Here is a 14,369-nt window from a genome sequence, read left to right as displayed (position 1 = left end):
AGATGGAGGATAGGGCTGCTTCCACAGATACAGACACACACACTTACTAACACACACATTGATGTGGCACAAACCTGTCGCAATAGCGGCTACTGTAAGGTGTGATTCATCCCCCAGTAATGACCTGCGTCCTGTCTCCATAGTCACTATTTCTACGTGGTGGTTGTAATGTGTATTCTGTCTCCATAGTGACTATTGCTACGTGGTGGCTGTAATGTGTGTTCTGTCTCCATAGTGACTATTGCTACGTGGTGGCTGTAATGTGTGTTCTGTCTCCATAGTGACTATTGTTACGTGGTGGTTGTAATGTGTGTTCTGTCTCCATAGTGACTATTGTTACGTGGTGGCTGTAATATGTGTTCTGTCTCCATAGTGACTATTGCTACGTGGTGGCTGTAATGTGTGTTCTGTCTCCATAGTGACTATTGCTACGTGGTGGCTGTAATGTCTGTTCTGTCTCCATAGTGACTATTGCTACGTGGTGGCTGTAATGTGTGTTCTGTCTCCATAGTGACTATTGCTACGTGGTGGTTGTAATGTGTATTCTGTCTCCATAGTGACTATTGTTACGTGGTGGCTGTAATGTGTGTTCTGTCTCCATAGTGACTATTGCTACGTGGTGGCTGTAATGTGTGTTCTGTCTCCATAGTGACTATTGCTACGTGGTGGCTGTAATGTGTGTTCTGTCTCCATAGTGACTATTGCTACGTGGTTGTTGTAATGTATGTTCTGTCTCCATAGTGACTATTTCTACGTGGTGGTTGTAATGTGTGTTCTGTCTCCATAGTGACTATTGCTACATGGTTGCTGTAATGTGTGTTCTGTCTCCATAGTGACTATTGTTACGTGGTGGCTGTAATGTGTGTTCTGTCTCCATAGTGACTATTGTTACGTGGTGGCTGTAATGTGTGTTCTGTCTCCATAGTGACTATTGCTACGTGGTGGCTGTAATGTGTGTTCTGTCTCCATAGTGACTATTGCTACGTGGTTGTTGTAATGTATGTTCTGTCTCCATAGTGACTATTGCTACGTGGTGGTTGTAATGTGTGTTCTGTCTCCATAGTGACTATTGTTACGTGGTGGTTGTAATGTGTGTTCTGTCTCCATAGTCACTATTGCTACATGGTTGCTGTAATGTGTGTTCTGTCTCCATAGTGACTATCGCTACGTGGTGGCTGTAATGTGTGTTCTGTCTCCATAGTGACTATTGCTACGTGGTGGCTGTAATGTGTGTTCTGTCTCCATAGTGACTATTGCTACGTGGTTGTTGTAATGTATGTTCTGTCTCCATAGTGACTATTGCTACGTGGTGGTTGTAATGTATGTTCTGTCTCCATAGTGACTATTGCTACATGGTTGCTGTAATGTGTGTTCTGTCTCCATAGTGACTATTGTTACGTGGTGGCTGTAATGTGTGTTCTGTCTCCATAGTGACTATTGTTACGTGGTGGCTGTAATGTGTGTTCTGTCTCCATAGTGACTATTGCTACGTGGTGGCTGTAATGTGTGTTCTGTCTCCATAGTGACTATTGCTACGTGGTTGTTGTAATGTATGTTCTGTCTCCATAGTGACTATTGCTACGTGGTGGTTGTAATGTGTGTTCTGTCTCCATAGTGACTATTGCTACATGGTTGCTGTAATGTGTGTTCTGTCTCCATAGTGACTATTGTTACGTGGTGGCTGTAATGTGTGTTCTGTCTCCATAGTGACTATTGTTACGTGGTGGCTGTAATGTGTGTTATGTCTCCATAGTGACTATTGTTACGTGGTGGCTGTAATGTGTGTTATGTCTCCATAGTGACTATTGTTACGTGGTGGCTGTAATGTGTATTCTGTCTCCATAGTGACTATTGTTATGTGGTGGTTGTAATGTGTGTTCTGTCTCCATAGTGACTATTGTTACGTGGTGGTTGTAATGTGTGTTCTGTCTCCATAGTCACTATTGCTACATGGTTGCTGTAATGTGTGTTCTGTCTCCATAGTGACTATCGCTACGTGGCAGCGGCGCTGGCGGTGATGCGTAACGTCACTCAGCAGATCAACGAGAGGAAGAGGAGGCTGGAGAACATTGACAAGATCGCCCAATGGCAGGCCTCCGTCCTGGACTGGGAGGTACGTACTGTGCACCACTCTGAACGAACCATCTCTCAACGGAGTGTGTGTGTGTATTTAAAACAAGCGTCTTTAGGTCCTTGAATAGTGCTAAATAAAGACATGTATTATTATGGTCCCCAGGGTGATGACATCCTGGACCGGAGCTCGGAGTTGATCTATACAGGAGAAATGTCTTGGATCTACCAGCCTTATGGACGCAGTCAGCAACGGGTCTTCTTCCTCTTTGATCACCAGCTGGTCCTCTGTAAGAAGGTATGAAACCTCCCCTCTCTGTCCTGAAACCTCCCCTCTCTGTCCTGAAACCTCCCCTCTCTGTCCTGAAACCTCCCCTCTCTGTCCTGAAACCTCCCCTCTCTGTCCTGAAACCTCCCCTCTCTGTCCTGAAACCTCCCCTCTCTGTCCTGAAACCTCCCCTCTCTGTCCTGAAACCTCCCATCTCTGTCCTGAAACCTCCCCTCTCTGTCCTGAAACCTCCCCTCTCTGTCCTGAAACCTCCCCTCTCTGTCCTGAAACCTCCCCTCTCTGTCCTGAAACCTCTCATCTCTGTCCTGAAACCTCCCATCTCTGTCCTGAAACCTCTCCTCTCTGTCCTGAAACCTCTCATCTCTGTCCTGAAACCTCCCATCTCTGTCCTGAAACCTCCCCTCTCTGTCCTGAAACCTCTCCTCTCTGTCCTCTGTCCAAACCAGTTCAGGTATATGTAGAAGGTATGAAACCTCTCCTCTCTGTCCTGTTCCAAACCAGTTCTGGTATATGTAGAAGGTATGAAACCTTCCCTCTCTGTCCTGTCCCAAACCAGTTCTGGTATATGTAGAAGGTATGAAACCTCCCCTCTCTGTCCTGTCCCAAACCAGTTCTGGTATATGTAGAAGGTATGAAACCTCGCCTCTCTGTCCTGTCCCAAACCAGTTCTGGTAGGATCTACAGCGCAAGGAATGATGGTCTGTGTCCTAACATGGCTTGGCCATCCTACACACACACACACACACACACACTGCTCGGGGATGTCTGCAGAACATGCTTAATTATGAATCCTTCGTCTTTGTTCTTGAGTTTCTTATTCACGATGTACAACACAAAATGTGCAATGGCTGCCCTCAGGGTGTGTTTCTGGCATGTTCCTCTCTCTCTTCCTTCCTTCCTTCCTTCCTTCCTTCCTTCCTTCCTTCCTTCCTTCCTTCCTTCCTTCCTTCCTCCTCTCATCCTCTATAATAAGGGCAGTATTGTTCCCATCTCCGTCTCATTGTGGTGAATGACCACTGGTATAAGAAGTCTATAATTCACAGCTATGCATATCTCTGTTGATTAATGGTTTAGCTTGAGGTTTGTGAGCTAGCTTTAAACCAGGGCTTTGTTTTTGTTATTGAGAAGAGAGGATAGAGATTTGTTGTTGAGGACAGAGAAGTGAGAGAGAGGGGTGAGATAGGGCGAGAGAGAGACAAAGAGAAAGAGAGACAAAGAGAAAGAGAGAACGAAAGAAAGAAAGAAAGAAATGAGAGGATAGAGCTTTGTTGTTGAGAGTTTAAGGAGTTGTGTGTTTTTGTGGCAGATGGAGAGGGTTGCATAAGAGGATAATATGGGGAAAAGTCTGCAGGATAAAACCAATCAGAGACACACACACACACACACACACACACACACACACACACACACACACACACACACACACACACACACACACACACACACACTGACAACACTTCCCTCTCTCTCTCTAGGATCTGATTCGTAGGGACATCCTGTACTATAAGGGCCTAACAACACCTCTCTCCTCTACGATCTGATTCGTAGGGACATCCTGTACTATAAGGGCCTAACAACACCTCTCTCTCTAGGATCTGATTCGTAGGGACATCCTGTACTATAAGGGCCTAACAACACCTCTCTCCTCTACGATCTGATTCGTAGGGACATCCTGTACTATAATGTCCTAACAACACCTCTCTCCTCTACGATCTGATTCGTAGGGACATCCTGTACTATAAGGGCCTAACAACACCTCTCTCCTCTACGATCTGATTCGTAGGGACATCCTGTACTATAAGGGCCTAACAACACCTCTCTCTCTCTAGGATCTGATTCGTAGGGACATCCTGTACTATAAGGGCCTAACAACACCTCTCTCCTCTACGATCTGATTCGTAGGGACATCCTGTACTATAAGGGCCTAACAACACCTCTCTCCTCTACGATCTGATTCGTAGGGACATCCTGTACTATAAGGGCCTAACAACACCTCTCTCTCTAGGATCTGATTCGTAGGGACATCCTGTACTATAAGGGCCTAACAACACCTCTCTCTCTAGGATCTGATTCGTAGGGACATCCTGTACTATAAGGGCCTAACAACACCTCTCTCTCTAGGATCTGATTCGTAGGGACATCCTATACTATAAGGGCCTAACAACACCTCTCTCTCTACGATCTGATTCGTAGGGACATCCTGTACTATAAGGGCCTAACAACACCTCTCTCTCTAGGATCTGATTCGTAGGGACATCCTGTACTATAAGGGCCTAACAACACCTCTCTCTCTACGATCTGATTCGTAGGGACATCCTGTACTATAAGGGCCTAACAACACCTCTCTCTCTACGATCTGATTCGTAGGGACATCCTGTACTATAAGGGCCTAACAACACCTCTCTCTCCTCTAGGATCTGATTCGTAGGGACATCCTGTACTATAAGGGCCTAACAACACCTCTCTCTCTAGGACCTGATTCGTAGGGACATCCTTTACTATAAGGGCCGTATCGACATGGACCGCTATGACGTGCGGGACGCCATCGATGGTCGTGACGAAGACTTCAACGTGAGCGTGAAGAACGCATTCAAATTGCACAACAAAGACAGCGAGGAGCTCCACATCTTCCTGTCCAAGAAACTGGAGGAGAAGATACGATGGCTCCGGGCTTTCCACGAGGAGAGGAAGATGGTGCAGGAGGATGAGAAAATCGGTTAGACACACACACACATTCTTACACACTTACAGACACACACACACAAACGCACACACACCCACCACGTATACTCATGCACATACACACACACACACACACACACGCACACACACACAAGCACACACACACATGCACACACACCCACCACGTATACTCATGCACATACAGACACACACACACACACACACACACACACACACACACACACACACACACACACACACACACACACACACACACACACACACACACACACACACAGACACACCACACACACACGCACACACACACACCACTTATACTCTCACACACACACATACACACACACAAACACACACACACCACTTATACTCACACTCATCTTCTTGATGGTTCTCAGTCACACATTTTTCACCTACTTGAGATGATGTCAAATGTTAATTTTTTCAAATGTTAACAAAGAGGGTCTATTCTATTCTATTTGTGTTCAGACAGTAGGCTTGCAGTCAGGGTGTACACTCTGCATTAACTCAAGGTTAACATAGAGCCTGTGTGTTTCAGGGTTTGAGATCTCAGAGTACCAGAAGCGTCAGGCAGCCCTGACTGTGAGGAAGGTATCTAAACAGAAAGGTGAGACATCACGAAGACACCAGGTGATATACCTTTCTCTCTCTCTCTTCTCTCTGACACTCTGTCTTCTCATCGCTGTTTACTTAACAAGCCTCACACACACTTTTACCTGCACACACACTCCGTACAAACACACCGCACTCTTTTACTGTAAATACACACCACACATCACTCTTTTACTGTAAATACACACCGCAAATCACTCTTTTACCGTAAATACACACCGTACATCACTATTTTACCGTAAATACACACCGCACATCACTATTTTACTGTAAATACACACCGCACATCACTCTTTTACTGTAAATACACACCGCACATCACTATTTTACCGTAAATACACACCGCACATCACTCTTTTACCGTAAATACACACCGCACATCACTCTTTTACTGTACATACACACCGCAAATCACTATTTTACTGTAAATACACAGCGCACATCACTATTTTACCGTAAATACACACCGCACATCACTCTTTTACCATAAATACACACCGCACATCACTCTTTTACTGTAAATACACACCGCAAATCACTCTTTTACCGTAAATACACACCGCAAATCACTCTTTTACTGTAAATACACACCGCACATCACTCTTTTACCGTAAATACACACCGCACATCACTCTTTTACCGTAAATACACACCGCACATCACTCTTTTACCGTAAATACACACCGCACATCACTCTTTTACCGTAAATACACACCGCACATCACTCTTTTACCGTAAATACACACCGCACATCACTCTTTTACCGTAAATACACACCGCACATCACGTAAATACACACCGCACATTTTACCGTAAATACACACCGCACATCACTCTTTTACCGTAAATACACACCGCACATCACTCTTTTACCGTAAATACACACCGCACATCACTCTTTTACCGTAAATACACACCGCACATCACTCTTTTACCGTAAATACACACCGCACATCACTCTTTTACCGTAAATACACACCGCACATCACTCTTTTACCGTAAATACACACCGCACATCACTCTTTTACCGTAAATACACACCGCACATCACTCTTTTACCGTAAATACACACCGCACATCACTTTACCGTAAATTTCACCGTAAATACACACCGCACATCACTCTTTTACCGTAAATACACACCGCACATCACTCTTTTACTGTAAATACACACCGCACATCACTCTTTTACCGTAAATACACACCGCACATCACTCTTTTACCGTAAATACACACCGCACATCACTCTTTTACCGTAAATACACACCGCACATCACTCTTTTACTGTAAATACACACCGCACATCACTCTTTTACCGTAAATACACACCGCACATCACTCTTTTACCGTAAATACACACCGCACATCACTCTTTTACCGTAAATATCACACCGTAAATACACACATCACTCTTTTACCGTAAATACACACCGCACATCACTTTTACCGTAAATACACACCGCACATCACTCTTTTACCGTAAATACACACCGCACATCACTTTTACCGTAAATACACACCGCACATCACTCTTTTACCGTAAATACACACCGCACATCACTCTTTTACCGTAAATACACACCGCACATCACTCTTTTACCGTAAATACACACCGCACATCACTCTTTTACCGTAAATACACACCGCACATCACTCTTTTACCGTAAATACACATCACGCTTTTACATCACATCACTTTTACCGTAAATACACACCGCACATCACTCTTTTACCGTAAATACACACCGCACATCACTCTTTTTACCGTAAATACACACCGCACATCACTCTTTTACCGTAAATACACACCGCACATCACTCTTTTACCGTAAATACACACCGCACATCACTCTTTTACCGTAAATACACACCGCACATCACTTTTCTTTTACCGTAAATACACACCGCACATCACTCTTTTACCGTAAATACACACCGCACATCACTCTTTTACCGTAAATACACACCGCACATCACTCTTTTACCGTAAATACACACCGCACATCACTCTTTTACCGTAAATACACACCGCACATCACTTTTACCGTAAATACACACCGCACATCACTCTTTTACCGTAAATACACACCGCACATCACTCTTTTACCGTAAATACACACCGCACATCACTCTTTTACCGTAAATACACACCGCACATCACTCTTTTACCGTAAATACACACCGCACATCACTCTTTTACCGTAAATACACACCGCACATCACTCTTTTACCGTAAATACACACCGCACATCACTCTTTTACCGTAAATACACACCGCACATCACTCTTTTACCGTAAATACACACCGCACATCACTCTTTTACCGTAAATACACACCGCACATCACTCTTTTACCGTAAATACACACCGCACATCACTCTTTTACCGTAAATACACACCGCACATCACTCTTTTACCGTAAATACACACCGCACATCACTCTTTTACCGTAAATACACACCGCACATCACTCTTTTACCGTAAATACACACCGCACATCACTCTTTTACCGTAAATACACACCGCACATCACTCTTTTACCGTAAATACACACCGCACATCACTCTTTTACCGTAAATACACACCGCACATCACTCTTTTACCGTAAATACACACCGCACATCACTCTTTTACCGTAAATACACACCGCACATCACTCTTTCTTTTACCGTAAATACACACCGCACATCACTCTTTTACCGTAAATACACACCGCACATCACTCTTTTACCGTAAATACACACCGCACATCACTCTTTTACCGTAAATACACACCGCACATCACTCTTTTACCGTAAATACACACCGCACATCACTCTTTTACCGTAAATACACACCGCACATCACTCTTTTACCGTAAATACACACCGCACATCACTCTTTTACCGTAAATACACACCGCACATCACTCTTTTACTGTAAATACACACCGCACATCACTCTTTTACCGTAAATACACACCGCACATCACTCTTTTACCGTAAATACACACCGCACATCACTCTTTTACCGTAAATACACACCGCACATCACTCTTTTACTGTAAATACACACCGCACATCACTCTTTTACCGTAAATACACACCGCACATCACTCTTTTACCATAAATACACACCGCACATCACTCTTTTACAGTAAATACACACCGCACATCACTCTTTTACCGTAAATACACACCGCACATCACTCTTTTACCGTAAATACACACCGCACATCACTCTTTTACCGTAAATACACACCGCACATCACTCTTTTACCGTAAATACACACCGCACATCACTCTTTTACCGTAAATACACACCGCACATCACTCTTTTACCGTAAATACACACCGCACATCACTCTTTTACCGTAAATACACACCGCACATCACTCTTTTACTGTAAATACACACCGCACATCACTCTTTTACCGTAAATACACACCGCACATCACTCTTTTACCGTAAATACACACCGCACATCACTCTTTTACCGTAAATACACACCGCACATCACTCTTTTACCTATGCCTCTCACCATGTTGTGACCTGATCTTCGGCTTTCTGTTTTCAAATCGATTTACAACCGTTCAAAAAGCGTCAAGTCGAGTCACACACAGTTTTCCAGCAGAGACTTGTGAATCAAAAGACTGCTAAACACCTATGAAAAGACAGAGGCTTTTATGCATGGTGAATATTAAATCATAGTTTTCATGAAGTGAAAATGCAGAAGGTGTAAAGAATGCCAGTTGGATGTGTGTTGTTTTCCGTTGTTGATGTGATGTGTGTTTTGTACCTTTAGACTCATCATAACAGATGATGAGTATCAATGTACTATGAACGGTAGTAGTGTCAATATACGTACTATAAAGTGTAGTAGTATCACAATACTATCAACTGTAGTATCATTATACTATAAACTGTAGTATCAATATACTATAAACTGTAGCAATATCAACATACTATAAACTTTAGTATCAAAATACTATCAACTGTAGTGGTATCAATATACTATAAGCTGTAGTGGTGTCATTATACTATAAACGTTGTATCAATATACTGTAAACTGTAGTGGTATCAATATACTATAAACTGTAGTGGTGTCAATATACTATAAACATTGTATCAATATACTGTAAACTGTAGTGGTATCAATATACTATAAACGTTGTATCAATATACTATAAACGTTGTATCAATATACTGTAAACTGTAGTGGTGTCAATATACTATAAACGTTGTATCAATATACTGTAAACTGTAGTAGTATCAATATATTATGGACCAGGAGGAAAATATGCCATGTCCCCAGCCGAACTTAAAGACCGTCAATAACTTCCAGAACTCGAGACAAATGCATGCAGTAGACTAAGCCATGGAACACATGGATTGGCCAGTGAGTGGCCAGGCCCTAGTCACACCTACAGGTTGTTTATTCGTCAAAACCCCGCCCTTTCACCCCACCGCCAGCTACTGCACTCATAATTCTGGCTGTGAAAATAGTACAAATATTTTGACCTATAGCGCTACTGCCATCTCTGAGATTTACCACTGGGTTAGGCTTGTTAAAATAGAGCCCTAGATGTGTGTCAGAACTGTGTTGTTCTGTGTTTGGTTTGGTGTGTCACAGTACTGTACTGTGTGTGTGTTACATCGTGGTTTGACATTAACTGTGTGTGTATTACATCGTGGTTTGACAGTAACTGTGTGTATTACATCGTGGTTTGACAGTAACTGTGTGTGTATTACATTGTGGTTTGACAGTAACTGTGTGTGTATTACATCGTGGTTTGACATTAACTGTGTGTGTATTACATCGTGGTTTGACAGTAACTGTGTGTGTATTACATCGTGGTTTGACAGTAACTGTGTGTATTACATCGTGGTTTGACAGTAACTGTGTGTATTACATCGTGGTTTGACAGTAACTGTGTGTGTATTACATCGTGGTTTGACATTAACTGTGTGTGTATTACATCGTGGTTTGACAGTAACTGTGTGTGTGTTACATCGTGGTTTGACAGTAACTGTGTGTATTACATCGTGGTTTGACAGTAACTGTGTGTGTATTACATCGTGGTTTGACAGTAACTGTGTGTGTATTACATCGTGGTTTGACAGTAACTGTGTGTGTGTTACATCGTGGTTTGACAGTAACTGTGTGTGTATTACATCGTGGTTTGACAGTAACTGTGTGTGTGTTACATCGTGGTTTGACAGTAACTGTGTGTGTATTACATCGTGGTTTGACATTAACTGTGTGTGTATTACATCGTGGTTTGACAGTAACTGTGTGTGTATTACATCGTGGTTTGACAGTAACTGTGTGTGTATTACATCGTGGTTTGACATTAACTGTGTGTGTGTTACATCGTGGTTTGACAGTAACTGTGTGTATTACTTTGTGGTTTGACAGTAACTGTGTGTGTATTACATCGTGGTTTGACATTAACTGTGTGTATTACATCGTGGTTTGACATTAACTGTGTGTATTACATCGTGGTTTGACAGTAACTGTGTGTATTACATCGTGGTTTGACAGTAACTGTGTGTGTATTACATCGTGGTTTGACATTAACTGTGTGTGTATTACATCGTGGTTTGACATTAACTGTGTGTATTACATCGTGGTTTGACATTAACTGTGTGTATTACATCGTGGTTTGACAGTAACTGTGTGTGTATTACATCGTGGTTTGACATTAACTGTGTGTATTACATCGTGGTTTGACATTAACTGTGTGTATTACATCGTGGTTTGACATTAACTGTGTGTGTATTACATCGTGGTTTGACAGTAACTGTGTGTATTACATCGTGGTTTGACAGTAACTGTGTGTATTACTTTGTGGTTTGACAGTAACTGTGTGTGTATTACATCGTGGTTTGACATTAACTGTGTGTGTATTACATCGTGGTTTGACAGTAACTGTGTGTGTGTTACATCGTGGTTTGACAGTAACTGTGTGTGTATTACATCGTGGTTTGACAGTAACTGTGTGTGTATTACATCGTGGTTTGACAGTAACTGTGTGTGTGTTACATCGTGGTTTGACAGTAACTGTGTGTGTATTACATCGTGGTTTGACAGTAACTGTGTGTGTATTACATCGTGGTTTGACAGTAACTGTGTGTGTGTTACATCGTGGTTTGACAGTAACTGTGTGTATTACATCGTGGTTTGACAGTAACTGTGTGTGTATTACATCGTGGTTTGACAGTAACTGTGTGTGTGTTACATCGTGGTTTGACAGTAACTGTGTGTATTACATCGTGGTTTGACAGTAAGTGTGTGTATTACATCGTGGTTTGACAGTAACTGTGTGTGTATTACATTGTGGTTTGACAGTAACTGTGTGTGTATTACATCGTGGTTTGACAGTAACTGTGTGTGTGTTACATCGTGGTTTGACATTAACTGTGTGTGTATTACATCGTGGTTTGACAGTAACTGTGTGTGTGTTACATCGTGGTTTGACATTAACTGTGTGTGTGTTACATCGTGGTTTGACAGTAACTGTGTGTATTACATCGTGGTTTGACAGTAACTGTGTGTGTATTACATCGTGGTTTGACATTAACTGTGTGTGTATTACATCGTGGTTTGACAGTAAGTGTGTGTATTACATCGTGGTTTGACAGTAACTGTGTGTGTATTACATTGTGGTTTGACAGTAACTGTGTGTGTATTACATCGTGGTTTGACAGTAACTGTGTGTGTGTTACATCGTGGTTTGACATTAACTGTGTGTGTATTACATCGTGGTTTGACAGTAACTGTGTGTGTGTTACATCGTGGTTTGACATTAACTGTGTGTGTGTTACATCGTGGTTTGACAGTAACTGTGTGTATTACATCGTGGTTTGACAGTAACTGTGTGTGTATTACATCGTGGTTTGACATTAACTGTGTGTGTATTACATCGTGGTTTGACAGTAACTGTGTGTGTATTACATCGTGGTTTGACAGTAACTGTGTGTGTATTACATCGTGGTTTGACAGTAACTGTGTGTATTACATCGTGGTTTGACAGTAACTGTGTGTATTACACGGTTGGCACAAGGTGAAGTACTGCTCTTGAATTTTCAGATTCATTGTTAGATATCATCTTGAGAAAGAGGGCCTTGTTTTATGGACATGGTTTGAAAATGATAAAGGTATATCATTCATTAGAGTTTTGTTTACTGTAGAGATAATGCAACAAGATGCCATGGCAACTGATAAGAAATCTACGACTACTATAATTACCAATGGCATTAGAGCATGTTGATCTAGTATGTTCTATTTTACTCTCAAGGCTCTCCAAGATCTCCATAGAGAAACCGTGTCTATAATCAGTTAAAAAATACGAAGGACACTGTGTTTTTCAAGATGCCATGGCAACTTTAAAACTTTCCATCATCAAATATTGATTATTCACAGTTTTATATTGGCTGTGGAGTAGTTGTTGTAATGCTCATAGATCGTAGTCCAGCAGCTTTCTATTCTTATAAATCTATTTTGATTGCTCTTACTTTGGGTAGTCTTAGGGTGCTATTCAATCAAACACATAATCAGCAAAGAAGGAATAGCACTCTCCTTCATCAATGGAAACGCCTGATTTCATATATGTGCTGGAAGAATGTTATTGATTCAAGGATTGTTTGAATAGCATCTCTAGTTCTCCCTTGTGTCATTACTAGAACAGAGATGTGTATTTTCCATCCTCAAGCATCATCATACGATCATAATATTACATGCTACAATAGTAACACAGAGCTGAACAATGTAGTGCATAGTTGTAGTTGCCTGTTTGTTGTGAAAGCATGACTAGATGTTGTGTACAATGTTCTGTTTCTGATGCAATACTGACCATGTTTCTCTGGTTATCCACTTCTCCACCCACTCTTTGCCTCTTCCCCTACTCTGTTCCCTCCTTCCTGCCCCCTACTCTGTTCCCTCCTTCCTGCCCCCTACTCTGTTCCCTCCTTCCTGCCCCCTACTCTGTTCCCTCCTTCCTGCCCCCTACTCTGTTCCCTCCTTCCTGCCCCCTACTCTGTTCCCTCCTTCCTGCCCCCTAATCTGTTCCCTCCTTCCTGCCCTCCTACTCTGTTTCCTCCTTCCTGCCCCCTACTCTGTTCCCTCCTTCCTGCCCCCTACTCTGTTCCCTCCTTCCTGCCCCCTACTCTGTTCCCTCCTTCCTGCCCCCTACTCTGTTCCCTCCTTCCTGCCCCCTACTCTGTTCCCTCCTTCCTGCCCCCTAATCTGTTCCCTCCTTCCTGCCTCCTACTCTGTTCCCTCCTTCCTGCCCCCTACTCTGTTCCCTCCTTCCTGCCCCCTACTCTGTTCCCTCCTTCCTGCCCCCTACTCTGTTTCCTCCTTCCTGCCCCCTACTCTGTTCCCTCCTTCCTGCCCCCTACTCTGTTCCCTCCTTCCTGCCCCCTAATCTGTTCCCTCCTTCCTGCCTCCTACTCTGTTCCCTCCTTCCTGCCCCCTACTCTGTTTCCTCCTTCCTGCCCCCTACTCTGTTCCCTCCTTCCTGCCTCCTACTCTGTTCCCTCCTTCCTGCCCCCTACTCTGCTCCCTTCTTTCTGCCCCCTACTCTTTTTCCTCCTTCCTGCCTCCTACTCTGTTCCCTCCTTCCTGCCCCCTACTCTGCACCTGCCTTCAAGGTGTGAACAGGTGCGTGCCCCCCTCCTACCCGCCTCCCCAGGAA

At 43.0% G+C, this 14,369-nt stretch overlaps 1 protein-coding gene across 1 annotated transcript in view; it reads left to right on the top strand.

The window, feature by feature from the left end:
• LOC118373006 (uncharacterized) overlaps positions 1–14,369 on the top strand; it is an 83,348-nt gene that overhangs the window by 68,056 nt on the left and 923 nt on the right. The window contains 5 exon segments of the mRNA XM_052515673.1: positions 1,984–2,113; positions 2,237–2,368; positions 4,832–5,075; positions 5,619–5,687; positions 14,326–14,369. Of these exon segments, the coding sequence (XP_052371633.1) occupies positions 1,984–2,113; positions 2,237–2,368; positions 4,832–5,075; positions 5,619–5,687; positions 14,326–14,369 (619 nt within the window).

The sequence above is a fragment of the Oncorhynchus keta genome, chromosome 4, assembly GCF_023373465.1.
Source record: "Oncorhynchus keta strain PuntledgeMale-10-30-2019 chromosome 4, Oket_V2, whole genome shotgun sequence".
NCBI classification, from domain to species: Eukaryota; Metazoa; Chordata; class Actinopteri; order Salmoniformes; family Salmonidae; genus Oncorhynchus; species Oncorhynchus keta.
The sequence above is the reverse complement of the archived record's forward strand: the minus strand, read 5'-3'. Positions and strand labels throughout refer to the sequence as shown.